General features: G+C 50.0%; 1 protein-coding gene across 6 annotated transcripts in view; it reads left to right on the forward strand.

Moving 5' to 3' along the window:
* Positions 1-214: 214 nt before the first annotated feature.
* Positions 215-27,841, forward strand: part of LIG1 (DNA ligase 1) — a 52,075-nt gene continuing 24,448 nt past the window's right edge. The window contains exons 1-11 of one of the 6 annotated variants that reach the window (XM_031004292.3): positions 215-335; positions 4,027-4,100; positions 7,307-7,396; positions 8,155-8,290; positions 12,517-12,643; positions 15,670-15,765; positions 18,145-18,252; positions 19,278-19,400; positions 19,648-19,726; positions 25,524-25,604; positions 25,892-25,948. In XM_031004292.3, coding sequence (XP_030860152.2) covers positions 4,084-4,100; positions 7,307-7,396; positions 8,155-8,290; positions 12,517-12,643; positions 15,670-15,765; positions 18,145-18,252; positions 19,278-19,400; positions 19,648-19,726; positions 25,524-25,604; positions 25,892-25,948 — 914 coding nt within the window. In that variant the 5' untranslated portion in view covers positions 215-335; positions 4,027-4,083. The other 5 variants (XM_031004295.3, XM_055370124.1, XM_031004293.3 and 2 more) reach the window with 5 other exon arrangements.

Below are 27,841 nucleotides of genomic sequence, written 5' to 3' on the forward strand. Positions count from 1 at the left end.
CTCTTTCCCTGCCAGTCACTCCTCAGACCCTCAGCCACACCCGCTCATCCAGGGCGAGGGAAAGCGCGGGCATTTTCCCAGTGTGCTCTGCGGGAGGGCTCGCCCCACTTCACCCCTTTTCCCGCCCTCCTCCCATTCGGGAGACTACGACTCCCAGTGTCCTCCGCGCGACGGCTGCGGTGCGGACGGTGCCCAGGTCCCGCCCCTAGGCTCTGCCCCGCCCCCGCCCGCAGACGTCTGCGCGCGAATGCCGTGGCGCGAACTTGGGACTGCAGAGGCGCGCCTGGCGGATCTGAGTGTGTTGCCCGGGCAGCGGCGCCCGGGACCAACGCGAGGCAAGTGGGGCCGTCCGCAAGCAGATGGGAGACGGAGGGCGGCGGGTGCGCCGAATGCTTGGGGCCTATGCTTCGCCATGTCGGGGTGTCTGCAGAGGAGTGGGCGTGGGGACGCTGAGGCTGCCGAGAGCGCGGTGGAGACGGAAGAGCGCGGGCTGCGGGCTGCCGGAGAGTGCAGAGAGGTGTCTCCCAGAGGGAGGGGGGCCAGGTAGAGGGTAGACGAGAGACAGAGACAGTTGGACAGGGCCTCTGAGAAGAGGCCTTGAGGGGCGAGTTCACCTGGAAAGGGGAGAGGCCAAATGGAGCTGAGGGGCGGGGCCGGGGGGGAAAACTGTGTAGGCGGGGCCAGCTGGAAATCGGAAGGCCCCCGAGGTGGCGGGGCTATCTGGGAGGGGGAGGGGCTGAAGGGAGCTAAGGGGCGGGGCCAGGGAAAAGATTGCGTGTGGGCGGGGCCACCTGGAAGGGGGAGGTGCCGAGGGCGGGGCTGGCTGGGAACCGGAAGTGCTGAGGGGGCGGGGCTAGAAGAAGGTAAATCGCTGGCAGCAGCATCACCTGGAAGGAGCGGGCCCTACTGGAGGGAGATGGGTGTTGTCAGGGAGAGGTCAGTGGTAAGGTCCAGGTCTAGGTAAAGGGCTCGTAAAAGATGGAGAATCATCTGAATGGGGAGACGTCTGGCCTAATGTATGCTTGATAAAGGGATGGAGCTTACCTCTTGTTTTTACTTTTTATTTTGAAATAATTATAGATTCAAGGAAGTTGTGAAAAGAGTATATCTATCTTCCCCTAATGGTGACATCTTATGTAGTCCCAATATCGAAACCAGGAAATTGACATCAGTACAGTTCTGTTAACTAGATTACAGACCTTGTTCAGTTTTCACCAGTTTGTGTGTGTGTGAGTGTGATTGTGCGTCTGTGTGCCGGTGCAGCTTGATTCCTTGTATAGATTTGTGTAACCCCCATCGTAATTGTGATATAGAACAGTTCCCTCTCCACATAAGAACTCCTCCCCAGGCCCCTGGCAACCGCTAATGTGTTCACCATCTCTAGTTTTGTCATTCGGAGATTGTTATGTAAATGGAATCATATATTATTAGGATGTTACCTTTTTTCTACTCTGCACAATGCCCTGGAGGTCCACCCAAGTTGTTGCTTGTATCAGTGCTTCGTTTCTTTTTATTACTGAGTACTGTTTCATCCTCACTTGATATTTTTCCTGTCATTATCTCTTCATTTTGGTAACCGCTTTATTGAGATATAATTCACAATTATACAGTTTGCCCATTTAAAGTGTACAAGTCAGTGGTTTTCAGTGTATTTAAAGTGTATTTCAGTGTATTTAAAGTGCCCATTTAAAGTGTACAAGTCAGTGGTTTTCAGTGTATGCGCTGAGTTGTGCAGTTATTACCATAATCGATTTTAGGATATTTTTATCATCCCCCAAAAAAACTCCTATACCTTTTATCCATCATTCATTTAATTTTAACCCTGAACAATATTCTACCATATGGTATTCCAGTAATGAGGGAACCAGTTCCCTAAGGGTAGACATTCCACCAGTTTCCAGTCTTTTCTCATTACAGTTAGTGCTGCAGCAGGTAACTTTGTGCTTGGTCCACCTGTGAGGGTCCATCTGTGAGGGTCTCTATGGGCCAAATACACAGAAGTGGGGTTGCCGTTCCGATAGAGACGCCAGGTGGTCCTCCAGAGGCATCAACCGGTTTGTTCCCCCCAACTCAGCAGTACACAGAGTTGAGAAGCCAGCCTTGAGTACCGTGGTAAGGAGGAAGGAACGTGGGCTTTGGAGCCAGCCACACCGGGGTTTGAAGCCTTGCCTGAACCCCAGCTATGTCCCTCTGTCCTCAGTACCTTCATCTATAAAGTGGGGATGATCTCACCTGTCTTGGAGGGCTGACTTGAGGATTGAGGGTATTTGAGAATGTGATCAGCCTGTCAGGCATAGAGTAGGCTTCCCAGTAAACGCTTATGTATTTCTCCTTCCCTTGCAACTCAGTGTGGTGGTTAAGAGGTGAGCTGTGGAGCAGGCCGACCTGGGGTGGAACGTACTATAGATGCAGGTTAAGTTCCTTTGAAAACCCCTCTGTGCCTTAGTTTCTGTAACAGAGTTGTGGAGAGTCAGTATAATTGAGAATGTAAAGTACCTAGGCAGGTGAGCACTCAGTAGGGATCGTAATAGTTTTCTCCTTTGCCCTCAGGATTTTGGTGGCTAAGTCCCTAACCTGCTTTCTTTGTGAACTGTTTGGTTGAAGCATTGCTTACTTCCTGCTCCCCAACTGGCCCTGAGAAACTCTGTTTGGAAATTGCTGAGTTTTTTTTTTTTTTTTAAGACAGAGTGTTACTCTGTTGCCCAGGCTACTAGAGTGCATGATCTCACTGCAACCTCCGCTTCCTGGGTTCAAGTGATTCTCCTGCCTCAGCCTCCCCACTAGCTGGGATTACAGGTGTGCACCACCATACCTGGCTAATTTTTGTATTTTTAGTAGAGATGAGGTTTCACCATGCTGGCCAGGCTGGTCTCGAACTCCTGACCTCAGGCGATCCACCCGCTTCGGCCTCCCAAAATGCTGGCATTATGGGCAGCAGCCACCACGCCAGGCCTAGGAACCCTTTCATTAGAGTTACTCTAAACTGTGGAAGCCCCAGTGACTGTTATTGATTTCATTAAATAATAGACTTTTAAAAAAAGTATTTAATTTTTAAAAATATATTTTGAAGGGGTAATGTATTCCGATTGTTCTGCCTGCAAAAGCATGCATATTAAAAAATCTCCTTCCAGTGTCTGTCCCTCCTGAGGCGACAGCATTACCAGTTTTTTGTCTTCCAACAGAGATGTTCTGTACATATACAAGATATGTGGATACATTTATAGTCTTTCTTTTGTTTTTGTTTTTGTTTTTTGAGATGGAGTTTCACTCTTGTCCAGGCTGGAGTGCAGTAGCACAATCTCGGGTCACTGCAGCCTCCACCTCCCGGGTTCAAGCGATTCTCCTGCCTCAGCCTCCAGAGTAGCTGGGAATACAGGCGCGCACCACCGCCCCCGGCTAATTTTTGTATTTTTAGTAGAGACAGGGTTTTGCCATGTTAGCCAGGCTGGTCTTGAACTCCTGACCTCAAGTGATCCACCCACCTCGGCCTCCCAAAGTGCTGGGATGACAGGCGTGAGCTACTGTGCCTGGCCTATAGCCTTTCTCTTTTACACAGTTCAGTAGCACACACTCTGTGATATTCTGCCCTTTGTTTGAAATAACAGCATACCTTAGAAACTGCTCAACAGCTAATTTATGTAGCCCAGAGGGTACAATTTTATAAGCTTCCACAGTTGTTTTACGGAATTATGTCATCACCTTAAAACAATTTTTCACTAACCTTTAAACTTAACTCCAAAAAAACCCATTTCAGGTCCTCAGTCTATTCCTCATGTTAGATGAAAAACAGTCTTCTTATGGTAAAGGAGGCCTCTTATCTTTTTCTCTGATTTGGAGCTTTTATTCTTCACCAGTAAATCTCACCAGCAAATTATTTTGGTTCATAAAAACAGGAGTTTCTTTTTGAAGGGGAAATTCATGTTTCTGTTTTTTTTTCTTTCTTTCTTTCTGAAAGAAAGAGTTGTATGTGTGTTTAGATCTCTGCACAACCAATCACCTCAACAAGTGTTTGGATTTCTGTTCCAGGAGCAGCTGACAGACGAAGAAAAGTGCTGGACAGGAAGGGAGAATTCTGACGCCAACATGCAGCGAAGTATCATGTGAGCACCCTCCCTTGCCCCTGAGTCTTTCCTTCTCCAAGTCCTCTGTTTCTTTCTCTAAATCTGTACTTAAAAAAACAAACAAACAAACAAAAACCCTTACGTTAGATTTTGAGTTGGAATTTCCAGGAGTCAAGTAGTATGGAAAATGAGCCGTGGGTATGGAAGACAGTGTATTGAACAACAGTTTTTAGTTGCAAGGAGCAGAAACCCTAACGCAGTGGTTCTCAGCAGCAGCAGTTTTGCTCCCCAGGGAACATCTGGCAGCGTCTGGAGATTTTTTTTTTTTGAGTTGGAGTCTTGCTCTGTCACCCAGGCTGGAGTACAGTGGCGCAATCTCGGCTCACTGCAACCTCCGCCTCATGAGTTCAAGTGATTCTCCTGCCTCAGCCTCCTGAGTAGCTGGGATTATAGGCACGTGCCACCACGCCTGGCTAATTTTTGTATTTTTAGTAGAGACGGGGTTTCACCACGTTGGTCAGGCTGGTCTCGAACTCCTGACCTCGTGATCCGCCCACCTCGGCCTCCCAGAGTGCTGGGATTTCAGGCGTGAGCCACGGCGCCCGGCCAGTGTCTGGAGATATTTTTGGTTGTTACAACCTAGGGACAGAGGGTTTGCCATTGGCATCTAGTGGCTAAAAGCCAGGCATGCTGCTAAACATCCTTCAGTTCATAGGACAGCCCCCCCCCCGCCACAACACAGAACCATCAGGCCCAACATGTCAGTAGTGTCTAGGTTGAGAAACCTCGTGTTAATGCAGTCCAGCTTCAGGAAGACAAGAAAGGGCATGACTTGACTTATATCATTGAAACCTGCTGGAGTAAACAGCCTCAGGCTTGGTTCGATCCAGTTGCCAAAACTCTCCCTGGGAATCTGTCTCTCTCCATTGTTCAGCTCTGCTGTCCTTGAGGTTGTCCTCACCCTCAGGCGGGCTCTCCCCTCCTTAGCGGTCCCCTTGGAAAGAGGGTGTTAGAGCCCAGTTTCACTGGCCCAGCCTGGGCCACATACCTATCCCTGAACCAGCCACAGGGATGCAGCCTGGATCACGTGTCCACCCCTGGTCACGGGCAAAAGGGCCAGCCCACTCAAATCGTGTGTACTGAGAGAATGTGGGGTAAGAAGCATCCCAAGAGGAAAACGGAGGGGCTGTTACCAGGAGGAAAAAATGGATGGTAGAGAGACCCAGACATGGGCATCCATCCCAGAAACCTGGGCGGTAGTGGCTTACACAAATGCTGGGTTCCGTTTTTCTCCCGTGATGAGGAATCTGGGGATTATCTCTCCAGGGCTGATGGTGCCTTCGATTGCTTTCTGTCCACTTGCTTTTGCATGATTTTTCCTTTTCTTTTTGAAGATTAAATAAACTTCTTGTTCTGGAATAATTTTAGAGGTACAGGAAAGTTGCAAAGACAGTACAGAGAGGTCCTGTATACCCTTGCCCAGTTTCCATTGTCAATATCATACATTACTATGATCCGTTTCTCACCACTGAGATACCAATGTCAGTACATTACTCTTAACTGAACTCCATACTTTATTATTCAGATTTCATCAGATTTTTTTTTTTTAATGTTCACGCCTTCCAACATTTTTTTTTTTTTTTTTTTTTGAGACGGAGTCTTGCTCTGTCGCCCAGGCTGGAGTGCAGTGGCGCGATCTTGGCTCACTGCAAGCTCCGCCTCCCAGGTTCACGCCATTCCCCTGCCTCAGCCTCCTGAGTAGCTGGGACTACAGGCGCCTGCCACCACACCTAGCTAATTTTTTTTGTATTTTTAGTAGAAGCAGGGTTTCACCGTGTTAGCCAGGATGGTCTCGATCTCCTGACCTCGTGATCCACCCGCCTCGGCCTCCCAAAGTGTTGGGATTACAGGTGTGAGCCACCGCGCCAGGCCCCAACATTTTATATTTAATTGTTTGCTTAATATTTGTGCCCTTCACCAGAGTGTTAGCTTCTTGAAGGCAGGAACTTCATGTGTCTGGGTCACTGCCAAACCCCTCAGGCCCAGAACAGGCCCTGGCACATAATAAGTGCTTAGTTAGGCCGGGCGCAGTGGCTCACGCCTGTAATCCCAGCACTTTGGGAGGCAGGAGGATCACCTGAGATCAGGAGTTCGAGACCAGCCTGACCAACATGGTGAAACCCCTTCTCTACTAAATAAAAAAAATTAGCCAGGCGTGGTGGCGGCCACCTGTAATCTCAGCTACTCAGGAGGCTGAGGCAGGAGAATCACTTGAAACTGGGAGGTGCAGGTTGCGGTGAGCCGAGATTGCACCATTGCACTCCACCCTTGGGCAACAAGAGTGAAAACTCCATCTCAAAAAAAAATTTTTTTAGGCTGGGCGCAGTGGCTCATGCCTGTAATCCCAACACTTTGGGAGGCCAAGGTGGGTGGATCACCTAAGGTCAGGAGTTTGAGACTAGCCTGGCCAACATGGAGAAAACCCGTGTCTACCAAAAATACAAAAAAAATTAGCTGGGCGTTGTGGTGGGCACCTGTAATCCCAGCTACTCGGGAGGCTGAGGCAGGAGAATCGCTTGTACCTGGGAGGCAGAGGTTGCAGTGAGCCGAGATCACACCATTGCACTCTAGCCTGGGCAACAGAGCAAGAGTCTGTCTAAAAAAAAAAAAAAGTTTAAAAAGTGCTTAGTTAATATTTGTTGAATAAAACTTGGGATGTATCATATCATATCTTGCAGGTGAGTTAGGGCAGAAAAATTAGTGTTGCCTCCTTTGTCTGAGTCTGAGTTTCCTTATCAGTTAAGTTAAAGGGCTTATTTGAAATTCTCTGTTATGTGCTGAGATGGAAATGGTGTTAGAAGTTATAGGATGCAGCCGGGCGCGGTGGCTCACGCCTGTAATTCCAGCACATTGGGAGGCCAAGCAGATCACAAGGTCAGGAGATCGAGACCATCCTGGCTAACACGGTGAAACCCCATCTCTACTAAAAATACAAAAAATTAGCTGGGCATGATGGCGGGCGCCTGTAGTTCCAGCTACTTGGGAGGCTGAGGCAGGAGAATGGCATGAACCCAGGAGGCGGAGCTTGAAGTGAGCTGAGATCGCGCCATTGCACTCCAGCCTGGGCTACAGAGTGAGACTCTGTCTCAAAAAAAAAAAAAAAGGAAGTTATAGGATGCAGCATAGATAGGCAGGGTATTGGTGCTGTTATTCTCCTTTTTTTAACCCGTTTTATGCTCCTCTAGGTCATTTTTCCACCCCAAGAAAGAGGGTAAAGCGAAGAAGCCTGAGAAGGAGGCATCCAATAGCAGCAGAGAGACGGAGCCCCCTCCAAAGTATGTCACAGGGCTGGGATATGGTGAATTTTTTCCTTTAGCAGTCAGGATTCTCTTGGTTGCAAGTGTTCAAACCTAATGCAAAATGTCTTGGGGCCCAAAAAACTTTTTCAGCCAGGTGGCCGGAAGTCCAAGAGCAAGAGCAGCTGCAGGCACAGCTGGATCCAGGGCCTCGGAGTTGTCTGTACGTCTCTGTTTCTGCAGGTCTTGGCCTCGTTCTAGAACCAGACATTCTCCATAATGCAGAGAAGCTGGCCGCTGGCCACTGGCCACGTCTTGATGCTGTCTCATCTAAGTAGAAGACAACAGTACTCTTTTTTTTTTGAAATGGAGTCTCACTCTCACCCAGGCTGGAGTGCAATGGCGTGATCTCGGCCCACTGCACTCCAGCCTGGGCGACAGAGCAAGACTCCATCTCAAAAAAAAAAAAAAAAAAAAGGGCATCCCAATAGATGCTGGAGACCAATGGCAACCTTAGGCAGGGACTCCATTTGCTCCTTAGCATCACCCATCACAGGGCAGGCACTCTGGAGACTTCCAGAGATGTGTGATGGGTGGGTGAGTGGATGAGTGGGCGGGTGGATTAATGCATTGATGGATGAAATGATGAGATTTGCTGAGGAGACAACCAGAAAATGTTCACTGGATGCTTGAAAGGAAGGGAAGGAAACAGCAAAGAAACCGAAGTGTTTGCGGGCAGTGCCCCCACTCTGCCTGCTGTAGTCGCCCCTTTACACCGCCATTTCCCCACCTTCCAGGGCGGCACTGAAGGAATGGAATGGAGTGGTGTCTGAGAGTGACTCTCCGGTGAAGAGGCCAGGGAGGAAGGCGGCCCGAGTCCTGGGCAGCGAAGGGGAAGAGGAGGATGAAGCCCTTAGCCCTGCTAAAGGCCAGGTAGGTCCCCATCACCCTGCCTATTTTTACCAGAAGAAACTAATTCCCATTAGCCTTTGGAACAGAGTGCAGCAGTTGTTCAGGAGAATTCTGGAGAAATTGCCCGGGAGAGGTAGATGTGTTTCCTGGTTGTGTCGGGGGCAGACACAACCTGGTCCTAATTGCCCCTGCCCTAGGACCTCAGGTGGGCTCCTTCACCACGTTAGGTCTTGGATGCCTCAACTGTAACATGCAGCTCCTGGTAACGCCTTCCTCATAGGGTGGCTGGGAAGATGAAGTGAGTCGATTTACATACAGATCTGAGAATAATGCCTGATGTAAAACAAGGGCTCAAGGCCCAGCACAGTGGCTTACGTCTGTAATCCCAGCACGTTGGGAGGCCAACGTGGGAGGATCACTTGAGGCCAGGAGTTCGAGACCAGGCTGGGCAACACAGCGAGACCCCATCTCTACAAAAAAATGTTTTAAAAATTAGCCAGGTGTGGTGGCGCATGCCTGTGGTGCTATCTCCTTGAGAGGCTGAGGCAGGAGGATCGCTTGAGCCCAGGAGGTCAAGGCTGCAGTGAACTATGATTGTACCACTGCACTCCAGCCGGGGTGACAGAGCAAAACCTTGCTTCAAAAAAAAAAGCAAAAAAATAAGGGTTCAAAAGTATATCTCACCTCTCCTGTGGTCAGAGGGCTTTTTAACTTCTCCAAATACGTTGGACCACTCTCTTCCCCTGTTTAAGTCATTTAATGCTTATTCATTGCTTTGTGCATGATGTCCAAAGAATGGTGCTGCTTATTCTGTCAGTGGTGAGGTCGGGTCCTGTGACTCCCTGCCCAAACCCGCTAGTATTACCACCACAGGCCAAAGCCAGGCCTTGTGGAAACCTCCCAGGCCCCTCCTGCTGCTCCTCTCTTCCCCCCGCCCATCACATCTGCCGCCGCATCGACAGCTCCTCCTTGGCTGGCTCCATCCTGGCTTCCCACACCCACCAGGTGCACTTCCACCTCTGGGCCACTACCTCTTTTCCCAGCCTAAAACTCTCTTTCCCAGATACACACCTGGCTCAGTCCCCTGCTTTCTTCCATGCTTTGCTCAGATATCACTTCCTCAGCGAAACTTTCCTCACCACCTATGTTAGCTTCCCATTTGCTGCCATAACAATTGACCACAAACGCAGTGGCTTAAAACAATGTCAGTTTATTGTCTTACAGTTTGGGAGTCATGAGTCTGAAATGGGTTGCACTGGGCTAAACTCAAGGTGTCAGCAGGTCTGCGTTCATTTCTGGGGGCTCTGGGGGAGAATCCAGGAATTGCCTTTTCCAGCTGCCAGAGATCCCCTTTTCTCCATTTTCAAAGCAGGTGGCTGGGTGTGGTGGCTCACGCCTGTAATCCCAGCACTTTGGGAGGCCGAGGCAGGCAGATCACAAGGTCCGGAGACCGAGACCATCCTGGCTAACATGGTGAAACCATGTCTCTATCAAAAATACAAAAAATTAGCTGGGTGTGGTGGCGGGCGCCTGTAGTCCCAGCTACTCGGGAGGCTGAGGCAGGAGAATGGTGTGAACCCGGGAGGCGGAGCTTGCAGTAAGCCAAGATCGTGCCACTGCACTCCAGCCTGGGTGACAGAGCAAGACTCTGTCTCAAAAAATAAATAAATAAATAAGCAAGTGGCATTGCCTCCTTCTGTGCCTTTCTTCTGTGGCCACATCTCACCCTGACTTTCCTCTCCTGCCACCCTCTTCCACTTTGAAGGCCCCTGTGACTATATCAGGCCCACCTGGATAGTCCAGGATAATCCCACTATCGGAAGGTCAGCTGATTAGCAACCTCATTTACTCTTTGCCATGTAACCTAACATATTCCCAGGTTCCAGGTATTAGAATAGAGATCTCTCTTGGAGCTTGGACTTTACCCTGAGGCTTCTGGGGAGCTAGAAAGAGTTTTGGGCAGAAGAGAGGCAGAGATCATTTAGTCCTGGGCAGTGTTTAAAATATTCATCTGGCCAGGCACGATGGCTCATGCCTGTAATCCCAGCACTTTGGGAGGCCAAGGAGGGTGGATCACGAGGTCAGGAGTTCGAGAGCAGCCAGGCCAACATAGTGAAACCCCATCTCTACTAAAAATACAAAAGTTAGCCGGGCATGGTGGCACAGGCCTGTAGTCCCAGCTACTTGGGAGGCTGAGGCAGGAGAATTGCTTGAACCTGGGAGATGGAGGTTGTGGTGAGCCGAGATCGTGCCATTGCACTCCAGCCTGAACAACAGGGCGAGACTCCATCTCAAAAAAAAAAAAAAATTATCTGAGACCTGTATCTCCATCAGGGTCTCAATGGGAGACAGAAACCATACTAGTGATTTGAACAGAGGGAGTTTAAAGGATGGTCACTAGGTATGCAGTTGTTAAATAGGTAACTGAAGGGATAAAAAGAGAACTAACTTGAAGGCGTCATGGAGGTAGCAACTGTGGGGTGCAGTGACCATCCCTGTGGCTTTTGAGCTGAAATTCACACCTCTGTGGTGGGACTGCTGGCAGGTCTCTGAGCTTAGAGAAGGTGTCCCGAGAGCCTGCAACTCTGATCTTTCAGGAAGGGAGCACTGGGTGGGAGATGCCAGGGTCTCTGATCAGGTACCACGTGGCAAGCCCGGTGAATGTTAGAAAAAACTGTCAGTGGGATCCAGCAGCTCCCCCCGGCAAGCCGGCTGTGCCTCCAGTCATGCAGTGCCCTCTGCTTCGCTCCATTGGCACTGCCTGATGCCCAGGTGGCGCCAGAGCAAGAAGGAGATTTGTGGAGTCCCAGTCGTGGCAGCATGAGGGAGACTGGACAGTGACGGGTTTGGAGCTGAGAGAAAATCACTTAATAACTGGCACAGGGCCCTGTAAGAAGATAAGTGAGTGGTTGAAACCGAGACACGGTAGCAGTGGCTTAGGCAAGACGCAAACTTATTTTTCTCTCTCCTGAGTGCAGAGTCGAGGATTCATGTGACCGTCTCACAGGGTCAGAGGCCCAGGCTTCCTCTGTGCTGTCGTTTGCTCTCTGTAGATGCCCTTGTCCCTGTGAACATCCATATTCTGCCAACAGGAAGAGGAGGGCACCCCACTCAACATTAAGTGGATGTTATTTGAACCAGGAAATGCATGTTAGTCCATTTTGCATTGCTGTAAAGGAATACTTGAGACCAGTTAATTTATAAAGAAAAGAGGTTTATTTTGGCCCACGGTCCTGCAGGCTGTACAAGAAGTATAATGCCGGCATCTGCTTCTGGTGAGAGCCTCAGGATGCTTCCAGTCATGGTGTGGGTGAAGGAGGAGCAGGTGTGTCACATGGCAAGAGAGGAATTTTAAACAACCAGCTCTCGTGTGAACCAGTAGAGGAAGAACTCGGTTCCTACCACAAGGAGGGTACAAGCCATTCATGAGGGATCTGCCCGCGTGACCTGAATGCCTCCCGCCAGGTCATACCTCCAACATTGGAGACCAAATTGCAACATGCGATCTGGAGGGAACAAACATCTAAACTGTATGGAGAGAAGGCTGGGCACGGGGGCTCACGCCTGTATTCTCAGTGCTCTGGAGGCCAAGGCGGGAGGATCGCTTGAGCTCAGGAGTTCGAGACCAGCCTGGCCAACGTGGTGAAGCCCCATCTCTATAAAAAAAATACAAAAATTAGCTGGGTGTGGTGGCGGGCGCCTGTTATCCCTGCTGCTCGGGAGGCTGAGGCAGGAGAATTGCTTGAACCTGGGAGGCAGAGGTTGCAGTGAGCCAAGATCGCGCCACTGCACTCCAGCCTGGGCGACAGAATGACACCCTGTCTCAATAAATAAATAAATAAAAATAAAACTATACGAAGAGGTGTACATCATTTCCCCTGACATCCCATTGTGTAGAGCTGGCCAACATAGTGAAACCCCGTCTCTACTAAAAATACAAAAATTAGCCAGGCATGGTAGTGCAGGCCTGTAGTCCCAGCTACTCGGGAGGCTGAAGCAGGAGAATCGAAGATTCTGGTACTGCAGAAAACAGAAGAGCTATGGGGGTCCTTGATGGGACTATGATCCTGCACTGGAGGGCGGGATGATGGCCCAGGTGAGAAGAGGCCACCCCTGAGTTAGGGCTGAGACCATAGGGTCAGAAAGGAGGGTAGACAGAGAGGTTTCAGTCCCCTCTACTCTCAACTTTTGGGAAATGGAGTCCCTCCTTCCCCCGCTCACTCTAGAACTGTTCTTTCCTCTTCCAGAAGCCTGCCCTGGACTGCTCACAGGTCTCCCCGCCCCGTCCTGCCACATCTCCTGAAAACAATGCTTCCCTCTCTGACACCTCTCCCATGGACAGTTCCCCATCAGGGATTCCGAAGCGTCGCACAGGTGAGAACACACGGGCCCCTGCCCCTTCAGTCACCTGCCTTTCTTTTTCTCTTTTTTTTGAGACATAGTCTCGCTCTGTTGCCTAGGCTGGAGTGCAGTGGCATGATCTTGGCTCACTGTAACCTCCGCCTCCCGGGTTCAAACGATTCTCCTGCCTCAGCCTCCTGAGTAGCTGGGACTACAGGAGCCCACCACCATGCCTGGCTAATTTTTGTATTTTTAGTAGAGACGGGGTTTCACTATGTTGGCCAGTCTGGTCTCAAACTCCTGACCTCGTGATCCGCCTGCCTCAGCCTCCCAAAGTGCTGGGATTACAGGCGTGAGCCACCGCACCCGGCCAGTCGCCTGCCTTTCTCCCCACTTGGATTCCCATCCAAGGTAGTCATCCTTACGACAGCTCTGGTCTTAGTGTTGTGGTTAAGAGCACGGGTCCACCATCCACTGGCTGTATGACCTGGGACAAATGACTGACCTCTGAGCTTAGGTTGCTTTATCTGTAGAGATGATGATAATGACAGCACCTACCGCACAGAAATATCTGAGTTAGAAGATAACACGTGTACGCTGCTCAGAACTGGGCCCAGCCCTCAGTCGGGGCTCAGTCGTTGTGGGTCATTGTGACTGTAGTTATGCGCTGAGATGGAGGCCTCACAGCTCATGTGGGAACACAAGCGTGGGGCCATGGCTCAAGGGAGACTTCCAGAAGAGAGGCTAACCAAGCTGAGCCCTTTAGGACAAAGAAGAGGCAACAAGCAAAGGAGGAGGGGAGCATGCTAGGCAAGGGGAACATAGAAATTGAGAAGGCCTGGGGGCTGCTGAGGGCCTGGTGTGCTGGCGTGTAGAGCGCAGGATTGGGGATGATGAGCAATGAGGTGAGAAGGTCCTGGAAAACCAGCTTGGGGAACAGCATCTTTGTCCTAAGGGGGACTTGGAATGTTTGCTGTGGGGGAAGAACAGGGCGAGAGACCCACTCGTAATGCGGGGCAGTGTGAGCCCTTGCCGTCTGGTCTAGCCTGCTGAGCGCTTTAGCGTGGTGAGTGTGACAGAGGAGCTGAATCTTTCATGTTAGATCGTTTCAGTTGAATTTACATTTGAAAGCTAATATGTGATTCAGTGAGTGAAGACTGCACTTTTTCCACATCATTTTGGAACAGCTTTGGTATGTGAATAGTTGTACATTTTATGAAACCTACACAGATCATGTTGCTGATGAAAATCTGGTGTCCAACTTGAGATGTGCAGTGAGTTCATTGGATTTTGAAGACCTAGCATGAAAACAGGATGTTGGAATCATACTATTTTAGATGTATTGAGCAAAATAGACTCTTCAAACCAAGTTCAACCTGGTTTTTTCCCCCTTTTTATTAACGTGGCTGCAAGAAAGTTTAAGGTTACATATGTGGCTTGCCAGATCTTTCCATCGACGATGCTGGGTGACGCAGGGTACTCTGGGAGCTCAGAAGTCAAGCAGCCCAGGGGAGGTGATGGCTGAGCTGAGTCTTAGAAGATGGGTTGGGGTTGGCCATGTTGAGAAAGGACAGATGCATGCATTTCAGACAAGAAGGGCGCGTACAGAGGCCTTGAGATGGGAACAGCATGGGATGTTTGGGGCCTCTCATCCACTTCCTTGTTTCTGGAGAATCGGATGCGATCTGGGAAGCAGGGAGAGTTTGAGGACAGCACGTGGTGCGAGGTGAGCTAGAGAGGAGAGTGGGGGCTGGATCTCAAAAGGTCTTGCACGCCCAGCTAAGGAGCCTGGGCTTCGTGCTGTGGGTCCTGGGAGCCATGGAAGGGCTGTGAGCTGGGGAGGCAGGTTCATCCCTGAATGAAAGGTGGCCATAAGGAAGTCACAGTGTGGCTGAGGGCATGCTGGGAGCTCCAGGTGGACGCTGAGGTTGGCCCTGGGGGTGTGTCAGGGGATCTAGTTCAGAGGGAGCGACATTGAGCTATGTCCCGAACCTCACATGCTGAGGCCTGGAGGGGTGACACGGCTTGGTGTGTCTGGAAACACCCCAGTTTAGCAGTGATATAAAAGAAGGTGGAGTATGTGGTGTGGGAAGGGTTAGAAGGTCAGATGGAGAGAGATTAGGTAGGATCGGGGTAGACATCAAAAGACTTTATCCTGGATAAAGCAGAGAATGTGGAGTCATGGAAGGGTTTTGAGCAGGGAGAGACAGTGCCAGCCATGCTGACAGAAGGTCCCTCTGGGGCAACGTGAAGGAGCCACTGAGGGCCGGGAGACCGGGGACCAGGTGGCGCAATGGCCAACGTGAGATATAACAGTGAAGATGGGTACAACTGCCTTTGTGTGAGCTCTTCATCATGGGTTAGCATCTGAGTTTAGAGGCTTTTACAAGCAGGTTCTGAAGCTCTGAAACAGGGACTCAAGTGCAAGTGGTTTGTTTAGGAGGTGCAGGGAACAGAGGGTGATTCAGGACAGGGGAGCAGCCAACACAGGATGTGCTGTTGGGTCTGCTATGTGTTGGGCAGCTGGAGCTTAGTTTTGTGGGATTCTCTGGGGAACGGTGTAAATGCTCCAGAGTGACCCCCGAGATGCGGGGCAGCTGGGGTATTTATACACCAACTCCTGCCGATCATGGGGTGAGGGCCTTTCCTGGGGCTAGTTTATTCCCTGCCACTTCCAGACTTCTGAGGTTCTGGGGAAGCTGTCTGGAACACTTGGAGGCAGTTAAGATCTGAGGGGAGCAGTGGGGAGCTCAGGGGACCTGCTGGAATTGGTACTGTGCCAAGTACATTACATCATTGTTTACTCGTGGGGATTATTTCCATTCTGCAGTCGTGAGAGAGCAAAGCACAGAGAAATTAAGTAACCTGCCCAAGGTCACACAGCCAGGAAGCAGGAGGGATTGAAGGGTGCGGCCTGCACTGGGGCAGTGACTGTGTGCAGGCAGAGAAGGGGAGAGGGCCCAGAGCCTTCCAGGGTCTACATCAGTGGGTGTGAGCTCTCTGGGATGGGAGCACACGAGCCAGCGAGGTCAGATACACCAAGCCCTTTGCCTCCCCAGCTCGGAAGCAGCTCCCGAAACGGACCATTCAGGAAGTCCTGGAAGAGCAGAGTGAGGACGAGGACAGAGAAGCCAAGAGGAAGAAGGAGGAGGAAGGTGAGCCCCCAGAAGGGGGGGGGGGGTGGTGTGTGTGTGTGTGTGTGTGTGTGTGTGTGTGTGTGTGTGTGTTTTTTGGATCCGCAAGGGCAGGGGCCTGAGAGCTCAGGATGTTTGGACCCTGCCGATTTGATGCCTGTGTCCAGGAACCCCAGGAATTCCACCTACCAATATGGGAACTTTTGTTCTGAAAACATTGTGGGATCTATTTGCTTGGACATCTTAATTTAATAATAATTCAGGCAGTTTCCCATTTTTATTTGCTATTTTTATATTTATTTAATGGAAACTATTTTTCCTCTAAATGATTTCCTTTTCCTTGTAAATTTTACCATAAAGTTGCGGTTCCCAAACATTCTTAGTTCACAGCACCCTTGATGTCTTAGTAATTTTTTTATGATGCTCCTAGGCCAACACCTTATCAGTTCTATTAAGTAGTTATGTCCAAACAACTATTAAATACTGTACATACGTTGGAAAAAAAGTAATATTTGTGCTTTTTTTTTTTTTTTTTTTTTTGAGACAGTCTCACTGTGTCGCTCAGGCTACAGTGCAGTGGCACAGTTTGGGCTCACTGCAGTCTCCACCTCCCAGGCTCAAGCGATTCTCCCATCTCAGCTTCCCAAGTAGCTGGGATTACAGACACACACCACCACGCCCAGCTAATTTTTGTATTTTTAGTAGAGACAGGGTTTCACTATGTTGACCAAGCTGGTCTCGAACTCCTGAGCTCACATGATCTGCCCACCTCGGCCTCACAAAGCCCTGGGATTACAGGCGTGAGCCACTGCGCCCAGCCTGTATTTTGTTCTTAAATAACCATAATTACTTGTGGGAAGTGCGTTGGATACTCTGTAACATCTTAAACAGTGGAATCCAATTGAAAACTGCCACCGTCATTTCCTGTTCTATGTTGATTTTTGTACAGTACTTGATTTTTATAGCAGCAACCTATGAAAACCTAGCTTTGCAGAGATGCAATGTCATTGCAAGGAATGTGATTTAATACTGAAAACTGAAATACCTCGAACTAGTAGTTCACACACTGACCAGCAGGTGTCGGTGGGTTTCCTTTGAAAAATCTAAAATATCTTGCAGTGCCCAGTGAGTTCCCTGCATGTTGGTGAACCCACCGAAAACAGCCATAAAGATCTGATCGATTGATCATCTGGGGCCTGCATGAGATTACACCAATTGCAGCCTTTAACGTCGTTTGGTTGTTTCTGCAAACAAATAAAAGGTCCATTTTCCAGGGCAGATTTAAATTTGGTTAAGATCTGATTCCTTGGCCAGGTGCAGTGGCTCACGCCTGTACTCCCAGCAGTTTGGGAGGCCGAAGCGGGTGGATCACTTGAGGTCGGGAGTTGGAGACCAGCCTGGCCAACATGGTGAAACCCCATCCCTACCAAAATTACAAAAATTAGCTGGGTATGGTGGCGCGCGCCTGTAGTCCCAGCTACTCAGGAGGCTGAGGCGTGAGAATCCCTTGAAACTGGGAGGTGGAGGTTGCAGTGAGCCGAGATTGCGCCACTGCACTCTAGCCTGGGCGACAGAGGGAGACTGTGTCTCAAAAAACAAAAAAAGATTTGATTTCTTATTGACAATTTTTAGTACAAATTTTATTGTAAACTACACTTTTAGCCACTGTCAGTGTCCAGTGAGGGGTGGCGGGGGTGGCCTCTTTCCACTAAGGCAGATTTTTCCCAAGTTGGTTTTTGCAGTTTGTATTGTGACCCTAGAGGTAAGATTTTTTTTTTTTTAACTTTAAAGATTTTTATTTTTGTCTATAACAGGCTGTCATTTGCATTTTTAACCCTTTCAGATTCTATTTTGGGGTGAATAACACTAAAGGAATCATTTGTAAGGAAAGACACACCATTTATGTCTCGGCTACATAGGCAAACGGGGGCTGGACCCCCTCAAGGTCGCTGCCTTGCTTGGGGTTGACAAGGAGCAGGGTCTTACATGGCCCGCTGCTTTACAGGCACATTGGATTGGCACAAGATAGAACTGTAATCCCAGCACTTTGGGAGGCCAAGGCGGGTGGCTCACCTGAGGTCAGTAGTTCAAGACCAGCCTGGCCAACATGGTGAAATCCCATCTCTACTAAAAATACAAAAAAATAGCTGGATGTGGTGGTGGGCGCCTGTCATCCCAGCTACTCGGGAGGCTGAGGCAGGAGAATCGCATGAACCCAGGAGGCAGAGGTTGCAGTGAGCCAAGATCACACCATTGCACTCCAGCCTGGGTGGTAAGAACGAAACTCTGTCTCAAAAAAAAGAACAGATGACAGATGAGGGCAGACTGTCTCCAGAGTCAAAATGCCCTTGTAGGTTCAATGGGATTTTTTTGCCATCTGACCGTTCTGTCTATCGTCAGAAGCGGAGACCCCGAAAGAAAGCCTCACAGAGGCTGAAGTGGCAACAGAGAAGGAAGGAGAAGACGGGGACCAGCCCACCACGCCTCCCAAGTCCCTAAAGACCTCCAGTGAGTTTCTGGTCCTCTCCTCCGCCCTGCCCCACCTCCTGATTTTGGGGTCAGAAGTCTTTGGAGGATGATTAATTTAAACAAGGCATAGATTCTCAAACTTATTGCTTAAATGCCAAATCTAGAAGAATAATAGTTTTTATTACTCGGTTTTTTTTTTTTAATTATTATTTTTCCCCATGCATGTGGGAAAGGAGGAAAGAGCCAGCCATTCTTTAAAAAATCTTCCTAGGCCGGGTACGGTGGCTGACACCTGTAATCCTATAGCTCTTTGGGAGGCTGAGGTGGGTGGACTACTTGAGCCCAGGAGTTCAAGACCAGCCTGGGCAACATGGCGAAACCCCATTTCTACCAAAAAAAAATACAAAAATGACCTGGGTGTGGTGGCACGTACCTGTAGTTCCAGCTACTTGGGAGGCTGAGGTGGGAGGATTGCTTGAGCCCAGGAGGTGGAGGTTGCAGTGGCCTATGGTCGCACCACTGCACTCCAGCCTTGGTGACAGAGCAAGAACTCCCCCGCCTCAGAAAAAGTAAAAGATAAAAAGTATTCATAGCTTTCAGAAATCATAGGTGTAAATTAAATGTTATTAATTAAGTTAGACAACCAAACTGAGTTACAGGATTTTAGAGGCTGAAGTTACCCTCTCAGGGTGGACCAAGTGTCCATGAGGCCCCTGTGTTAGAAACAACACTTGCCGGGAGAATTTTAGGGATACAGAGTTGTATCTGATTTTCTGCAGCTGCTGGGAGGAGTGGGAATATTTTCTTCTCATGACGATGAGATTTCTTTTTACCACTATTCCTAAGTCTCCTATTTCAGGCCAAGTGCTAGAATTCCGCTAGTTAGCACTGAGGAGTAGACAGCAGGCCTGAGATCTCAGCTCAAAGCTAACAGAAAGGAAAAGGGTAGGTGTAGTTATATCTTCCATCTGCAGGGTCAGAATGATCTTGGGGGTAAAAAAAAAGAAAAAAAAAGGTCTCAGGGTCAAAGAGTTTGCATCACCATCTGAGCTCTCTCACCGCAGAAGCAGAGACCCCGACGGAAGGCGGTTCAGAGCCTGAGGTGGCCTCGAAGCAGGAACTGCAGGAGGAGGAAGAGCCGACCAAGCCTCCCCCCAGAGCTCCCAGGACGCTCAGCAGCTTCTTCAGTGAGTTTCCCTTGCTCACCCCACCTCCCGGGGTTGTACAGGCAGGAGGCTGGTGAGCCTCTCTCCAGAGGCCTGAGATGCTGCGAAGACCCGTCTTCCTTTCCTGCTGGTTGGAAAGTCGGCCTTGTCTCTACCAGCTTGTCTCCCATCTCCCTGAGCACTGGGTGTGGTGCTGGGTGCAGAATGGATGGGAGGTGGGGGCTACTGGAAGGAGAAAAGACCCACTGTTTTCTGTCTTCATTCCTAGCCCCCCGGAAGCCAGCAGTCAAAAAAGAAGTGAAGGAAGAGGAGCCAGGGGCTCCAGGAAAGGAGGGAGCTGCTGAGGGGTGAGTCAGTGTCCAGGTCTGCAAAGGGTCTTCGGGGTGTGTTTCCTTCTCTGCATTCCGACAGCCCCACCCCCAGCTCAGGCTTCCTCCTCTTGCAGGACTTGGCAAACCTTTTCTATAAAGAGCCAGAGAGTAAATATTTTAGGCTTTATGGGACACATTTGGCCCCTGTTGCAAAACCATTCTTAGATCCCAGAACCTGTAGAAACGGTCCAGGGTCGGAATTTGCTGACCGTGGCCCCAGCCACCCCCTGACCCTGCCTCCAGTCTTTCATCCTCAGTCTGATCCCTGTAGAGCCTGGGGGATCTTTCTAACACCCAGAGTTGACTCTGCCCCTCTAGGGTTCCCCAGAGCCCTCAGGAGAAAATCTAAGCCCATTTGGCCACTGGCTGCCACCTCCCTCTCTGGCCTCACTTCCTACCTCTCTGTTCCTCTGGCTCTGAACTCACCAGATTTTTAATTTTTGAGACAGAGTCTTGCTCTGTCGCCTGGCCTGCAGTGCAATTGTGCTGTCTCAGCTCACCACGGCCTCCACCTCCCAGGTTCAAGCGATTCTCCCAGGTAGCTGGGATTACAGGTGCATGCCACCACACCCAGATAATTTTTGCATTTTCAGTAGAGACACGGTTTCACCGTATTGGTCAGGCTGGTCTTGAACTCCTAGCCTCAGGTGATCCACCCACCTCGGCCTCCCAAAGTGCTGGGATTACAGGCATGAGCCAGTACACCTGGCCTGAACTCACCAGATTTAGTGTATGTGCTGGAAGCCTGCAGGCGCATCTACTCTGCCTTAAAATTCACTGAACACCCCTTCTTTGCCAGTCCTGGGCGGCCCACGAGGATGAACCATAGAGAGCCGGCCGCCCTGCCCCAGCCCTCGTGATGTGCTTAGTGTGCTGGGGCTGTGGGACACTGAATAGGTTGTTAAGCAATTAATTGCTTCACTGTAATTTTGTTAATTATTTGAAGAGATGTCTGGGCTGATTCCCACGACATCTAACATGCACACAGGAGGCCGCACTGAAGATTGGTTGAATGGATGATTGGATGCGTGGGTGGATAAATATCCTATAAAGTGATGAGGTCACCCCCCATCTCTGCCATGCTCAAAACCCATCTGCGATTCTCCCCAGCATAGAGGATATGCTGGGCTTCCCAGTGCCCTCATGAGCCAGCCCTGTCCACCTTACATTGCAGCCTCCTGGCATCTGCAGCCTTTTCCTGCTCCCTCCGCACACCATGTCCCCACGTGCTGTCATTCCTCCCTGCTTTTTTTTTTTTTTTTGAGATGGAATCTCACTCTGTTGCCCAGGCTGGAGTGCAGTGGCACGATCTCAGCTCACTGCACCTTCAACTTCCCAGGTTCAAGCGATTCTTCTGCCTCCACATCCCGAGTAGCCAGAATTACAGGTGCCTCGCCACCAAGCCTGGCTAATTTTTGTATTTTTAGTAGAGACCGGGTTTCACCATGTTGGCCGGGCTGGTCTCGAACTCCTAATCTCAGGTGTTCCGGCCGCCTCAGCCTCCCAAAGTGCTGGGATTACAGGCGTGAGCCACCACACCCAGCCTCCTCCCTGCTTCTGAACATGCTTGCCCCCGGCCTAGAACACTGTCCCCAACGCACCCTGCCCAGCAGGCTTCCCTCAGGCCCCAGCTCCTATTGCACCTGCTTGGGGAAGCCGGGTGCCTCTCCCTTCATGTGTGAGAGGAGGTGCGTGTCCCCAGCACTTGAGTCACTGTCTTTTATGTCTTGTCACATGGTAAAGAGCCTCCCTAACCAGACGTAAGCTCCTTCCCACAGAGCCAGGGCTGTGGGAGGTCCCAGCCTTCTTAGTCTTCTTGCCTAGCTCCCAGCACTGGGGCTGGCCCCTAGGAAGCCCAGGAAATCTGCCATGAAAGAAATTTAAATGAGCACTTTCAGATTTTTTTTTTTTTTCACTAGTCAATCATGGACTCATTTATTTACTCAGTAAGTATTTACAAAGGACTGATTACGTGTTAGCTACTGGATTTTAGGTGCCTGAGATCTGGTAGGAAACAAATCAGACAAAAATTCCTCTTTATAGAACTTGGGTTTTTTGGGTTTTTTGTTTTTTGTTTCTTGTTTTTTTTTAAAGACAGGGTCTTGCTCTGTTGCCCAGGCTGGAGTGCAGTGGTGCTCCTGAGCTCAGGGGATCCTCCCACCTCAGCCTCTCAAGTAGCTGGAACTACAGGCATCTACCACCGTGCCGGGCTAATTTTTGTCTACTTTTTGTAGAGATGGGGTCCTACTACATTGCCCAGGTCGAGCTCCTGGGCTCAAGTGATCCTCCCACCTCAGCCTCCCAGAATGCTGGAATTACATGCATGAGCCACCACGGCCAGCCTGATTTCTTACATAATCATATGTCCATCTGAAGTTATTTTTTTCCTCTGAAGATTGTGTTTTCAAATACAATGTGATGGTGTTAGCAGCGTGGACTTCATCCCCTCTTGAATTCTTGATGTCCTGAAAGCTAAAAAAAAATTAACGGAAAAGGGGTTTGGAATAATCCCTGCTGTTCAGCAGAAAGGACAGGTGGGTTAAAAAGTATGACGCAGTGAGTCCAAAATCTCTCTGATGTCACGCCTCTAAAAATGAAACAGATAACAACAAGAAATTCTTTCAGCTTTAACATTTCATGATTACAGTTTAAGTCTAACAAAAAAGTGTTCGGAGGATTCTTGACATCAATTTTGCACCCCTAGTTGAGACCTTATCAAGGAGGTTAAATAACACGTTAACTTCCTCTCTGCAGTATTCCTGTGGAGGAAGGGAGCACTTTAGCCATTTTACACACATTGACATGATTAGCCCAGAGAGGTTAGGTCAGCCTTGCCAGGTGACACAGGGAGGTGGGGGTAGGGCCAGGCCTGGGACCCTAAGGAATGTTTTTGATTCCTAGCAGTTATTTCTTCCCCATTGCCATATCATGCCTCCTGAGTGTGTGTCCGTGTTTGTGTATTTATAAATATGTTTTCCAAATAAAATCAGTGTCCTACTGTATATAAAGTTCTGTTTTCTATTTCAAGTGATACTACGACTGCTTTTCTTTCTTTTGAGACGGAGTTTCGCTCTTGCTGCCCAGGCTGGAGTGCAGTGGCACGATTTCGGCTCACCGCGACCTCCGCCTCCCGGGTTCAAGCGATTCTCCTGCCTCAGCCTCCCAGGTAGCTGGGATTACAGGCATGCGCCACCACGCCCGGCTACTTTTGTATTTTTAATAGAGACAGACACTTTTTTGTTAGACTTAAAGTTTAATCATGAAATGTTAAAGCTGAAAGAATTTCTCGTCGTTATCTGTTTCATTTGTAGAGGCGTGACATCAAAGAGATTTTGGACTCACTGCATCATACTTTTTAACCCACCTGTCCTTTCTGCTGAACAGCAGGGATTATTCCAAACCCCTTTAATTTCTCCATGTTGGCCAGGTTGGTCTCAAACTCCCGACCTCAGTGATCTGCCTGCCTCGGCCTCCCAAAGTGCTGGGATTACAGGCATGAGCCACCACGCCAGGCATGACTGCTTTTCTTGCACCATTCCTAGCCTGGTCACTTCCCCTCTGTCTCCAATGGCTGCCTCCAAGAGACAGGCAAACTTTCCCACCCTCCAATTTCCTCACCTCTCAGATGGGGGCACAGTGATGAGAGGAAACATGTTCTTCCACCCACTCTTCCCCACGTGCCAGGCACTCAGCAACGGGCTTTCCCTGACCCAATGCTCCGAATCCTCACAACACTGCTAGGAGTAGATTCTGTTGTTATCCTGGTTTCCTGGATGAGAAAAGTAAAGCGGGGAGGTGGGACAGTATTGAGGACTGGCTAGGAATCCCAGCTCCACCTCTCTCAGCTGTGTGACCTTGAGGAAGTGACTTAGCCTTTCTGTGTCTCTCTTCTGAGGATTTGAAACACTTAGCCCAGGGTCTGGCCTTGATTATGATCAGCATGTTGTCACGGTAACTGCTGCTACTATTCTTATTTGTTTTTAGTGCCATGCTCAGGCCACACAGGTGGGGAGTGGCAGCATTGTGGTTCCAGCCAGGCTGACTGGCTCTAGACTCCCCTGCCCACCACACTCTGCTGCCTCATTGTAATGACGGCCACCGCTTGTTAAACCCCAAGTTCATACCAAAGGCCATGCACAGCCCTGCAGTGGCACTATCTGTCTTGGCCATCCATGCCCTGTGTGAGCATCAGAATCAGCTGAAGAGCTGAAAAATATCCTGAGGTCTCTTTCTCCCCCCAGCCCTTGTCCCCATTTTGGTACAGATGTAGGCCTGGGGCTGGGGAGTCCTCATTGTTCCATAAAGTGCACCCAGGAGTGGGAACCCTCACTGTCATTTTTTATGTAACCTTCAGGACAACCTGTCATAGTAGGGACCCCTTAGCTCCCCAGACAGATGGAGATGCTGTGGTTCAGAGAGGGGAAGCTGCTTCCTCAACAGGCACAGCTGGCCGGGGCAGAGCAGATTGGAACCCAGATGAGTCTGAATGCAGAGTTTGGCTGGGGTCAGTGTGAGCTACTTACGATATAAAGGTTGAGGCTGGGCGCAGTGGCTCATGCCTATAATCCCAGGACTTTGGGAGGTCGAGGTGGGAGGATCGCTTAAGTCCAGGAGTGTGAGACCAGCGTGTGCAACATGGCAAAACCCCATCTCTACAAAGATCAGTCGGGCATGGTTGCTTGCACCTGTAGTCCTAGCTACTCAAGAAGCTGAGGTAGGAGAATCCCTTGAGCCCAGGATGTTGAGGCTGCAGTGCGCATTGCTCCACTGCACTCTAGCCTGGGCGACAGTGAGACCCTGTCTCAAAAAAAAATAGAGGTTGGGAACAGTCTCTAGAGCTGCGCTGCTTACCAGCTGTGTGGCCATGGGTGAGTTAATCACTCTGTGCCCCAGTTTCCTTATCCGGAAAAGGAAGTTAGAAAGGTCCCTTCTGGCCAGGCACGGTGGTTCATGCCTATAATCCTAGCACTTTGGGAGGCCGAGGCAGGCAGATCATTTGAGGTCAGGAGTTCAAAATCAGCCTAGCGAACATGGTGAAACCTCATCTCTTCTGAAAATACAAAAAAATCAGCCAGGTGTGGTCGTGAGCGCCTGTAATCCCAGTTACTTGGGAGGCTGAGGCAGAAGAATCACTTGAACCCAGGAGGCAGAGGTTGCAGCGAGCTGAGATCATGCCACTGCACTCCAGCCTGGGCAACAGAGTGAGACTCTGTCTCAAGAAAAGAGGAAAGGTCCCTTCCTCCCAGGGCTGATTGTTAATCAATGTGGTGTTAGCACGGCACCTGGCACTTTGTGACACCCAGGACTGTATGCGCCTCCCTCTGTCCCAGCTCAGCTACGCAATCCCTTTTCTGTTTCTCAAGTTTGTCTGCACCTCAGGGCCTTTGCACACACTATTCTCACTGCCTGGAATGCTCATCCCCTGCTGCCCACTGTGCTAACCCCTCCCTCATTCTGCCCAGATGTCTCCGGCCTTCCCTGACCACCCTGTGAAGCAGCACCCTCATCTCATCCTCTTCCTCTACTCAGCTTTCTTTTGTTTTCTGAAAGATTTTTTTTTAACACCTAAAATTAATGATGTGTTTATGTGGGGGCTTTTTGCCCACTTTCCTCTGACTCTCCTGCTGGAGTGTGAGCTCCAGGTCAGCAAACTTTGTTTTCATCCAGCTCTGCACCATGTGCCTTGAACAGAGCCTGGCACATCACAGTTGGAGGAATGACTTCGCTTTGACCCAGGGCTCAATGCAATTCAGTCTCCGTTTTACCTCCATAGACCCCTGGATCCATCCGGTTACAATCCTGCCAAGAACAACTATCATCCCGTGGAAGATGCCTGCTGGAAACCGGGCCAGAAGTGAGGTTTCTCCCTTTTCAGACTATCCCCCTCCGGTCCCTGTTGCCACTGGAGGCTCTCTAAGCAGAGTCTTGGTGGGGAGAAATGATCAAGTCTCTCCCTCCTGTGTTTTGGCGACAATCAGCAGCATTGAAAGGGACGGAGAGACAGCCCTGGGCAGTGAGCTCATGCATTTGGGTATTGGCAAGTGTGTCCCGAGGAGGTGTGAGGAAGCAAGGGTGCAGACGGGCAGCGTGGTATAGCCTGCACCACTGTCTGTCGCTCTTGCGTCTCTTTTCCTTCCCTAGGGTTCCTTACCTGGCCGTGGCCCGGACGTTTGAGAAGATCGAGGAGGTGTCTGCTCGGTAACTAATCAGGCCTGCCTGGGTGGGAGCGGGGTCGCTTCTGGGTCTGTCCTCTGCATGGCAGTCCGTGCTGCCTTGTTCTGCCAAATCCTGTCAACTTGGCCTCTGACCCCACTCGGGCGTATGATCATGGATGTCAGACATGGTCACAAAAGCGGCTGCAGGTCCTCTTGACTTTCTGCCTCATTCTCATGGTCAGAGCAAGACACAAGGGCGAGCCCAGATGTGCAGGGTAGGGAGACAGGCTCCATCTCGGGATGACTGGCACCATTGCACACAGTCCGCGATTACTTCTAGTCCACCCTGAGTCATCAAAAGTGACTTCAGTCTTGTTTACATGTCTCCATATTCACGAAAGGTGAGGTCTCAGTTATAGCAAGGACCCCCTACTTATTCACAGAGGTTCCCTGCAGAGCGTCCCACCCCAGTGATGCCCAGTGCATGGCACTGCCCCACCCTGGTCCTTCTCAGCAGCATGTTAGCATCGTTGGTCCCTGCCCAGCCCTCTTCTCTGTCCCCATTTCCTCTTCTCTCCTTGTCCTCCTCACCCCCAGCACTCACCCCTGTGTATTTAGTTTATATAAATATTATCATGGAGGCTGGGCGCAGTGGCTCATGCCTTAATTCCAGCACATCGGGAGGCCAAGGTGGGTGTATCACCTGAGGTCAGGAGTTCAAGACCAGCCTGGCCAACATGGTGAAACCCCATCTCTACTAAAAACACAAAATTAGCCCAGCATGGTGGCGGGTGCCTGTAATCCCGGCTACTCAGGAGGCTGAGGTACGAGAATCACTTGAACCCAGGAGGCAGAGATTGCAGTGAGCCGAGATCACGCTATTACACTCCAGCCTGGGTGACAGAGTGAGACTCTGTCTCAAAAACAAACAAAAAAAATTATCATGGGTACGGCTCATTCTACTTCTTGCCTTCACTATCAAACCCGTTTCCACGTGTGTCCATGTTGGTTGAGTGGTTCGAGCCTGTTGTGACTGCTCTGTAGTGTCCCTTCGTTGTCACATGGCACATGCCATTTCTCAGTTCCCCAACATGAGTGGAGCATTTCAGGCTGTTCCCAGCACTCTGTTTTTTTTTTTTTTTTTTTTTTTTTTTTTTTTTTGAGATGGAGTCTTGCTCTGTTGCCCAGGCTGGAGTGCAGTGGCGCAATCTCGGCTCACTTGCAGCTCCGCCTCCCGGGTTCACGCCATTCTCCTGCCTCAGCCTCCCGAGTAGCTGGGACTACAGGCACCTGCCACCATGCCCAACTAATTTTTTGTGTGTGTGTGTTTTAGTAGAGATGGGGTTTCACCATGTTAGCCAGGAAGATCTTGATCTCCTGACCTCGTGATCCGCCCACCTCGGCCTCCCAAAGTGCTGGGATTACAGGTGTGAGCCACCGTGCCCGGCCCTAATTTTGTATTTTTAATAGAGATGGGGTTTCACTATGTTGGCCAGGCTGGTCTCGAACTCCAGATCTCAAGTGATCCGCCCGCCTCGGCCTCCCAAAATGCTGGGATTACAGGCCTGAGCCACCACACCCGGCCCTCTTCTGTATTTTGTAAGGATGCTTTTTGGATTCAGAGCCTTCCTTAATTCACTATGCTCTCATCTTAATCTACAGGTACATCCGCAAAGACCTTCTTTCCAAATGAGGTCATGTTGTGAGGCTCTGAGTGGACCTGAATTTTGTGGGGGCTGTTCCATCCACTGCCCCATCCAATAGTGGCTCTTGCCTACAATGATTACTGAGGGATTTCCCTGATGTTGGTTTTTGTATTTCTTCTCTGCACCTTAAAAACCTTGGTAATGAGACTTCTGTAGGAAAAACACGGCTTCTCTTTCTAATGAGGCCCCCTAAGTTTGCCAGTAACAAAGCCATTCTTTCCAGCTTTGAA

Source organism: Gorilla gorilla, chromosome 20 (genome assembly GCF_029281585.2).
Source record: "Gorilla gorilla gorilla isolate KB3781 chromosome 20, NHGRI_mGorGor1-v2.1_pri, whole genome shotgun sequence".
In the NCBI taxonomy this organism is placed as follows: domain Eukaryota; kingdom Metazoa; phylum Chordata; class Mammalia; order Primates; family Hominidae; genus Gorilla; species Gorilla gorilla.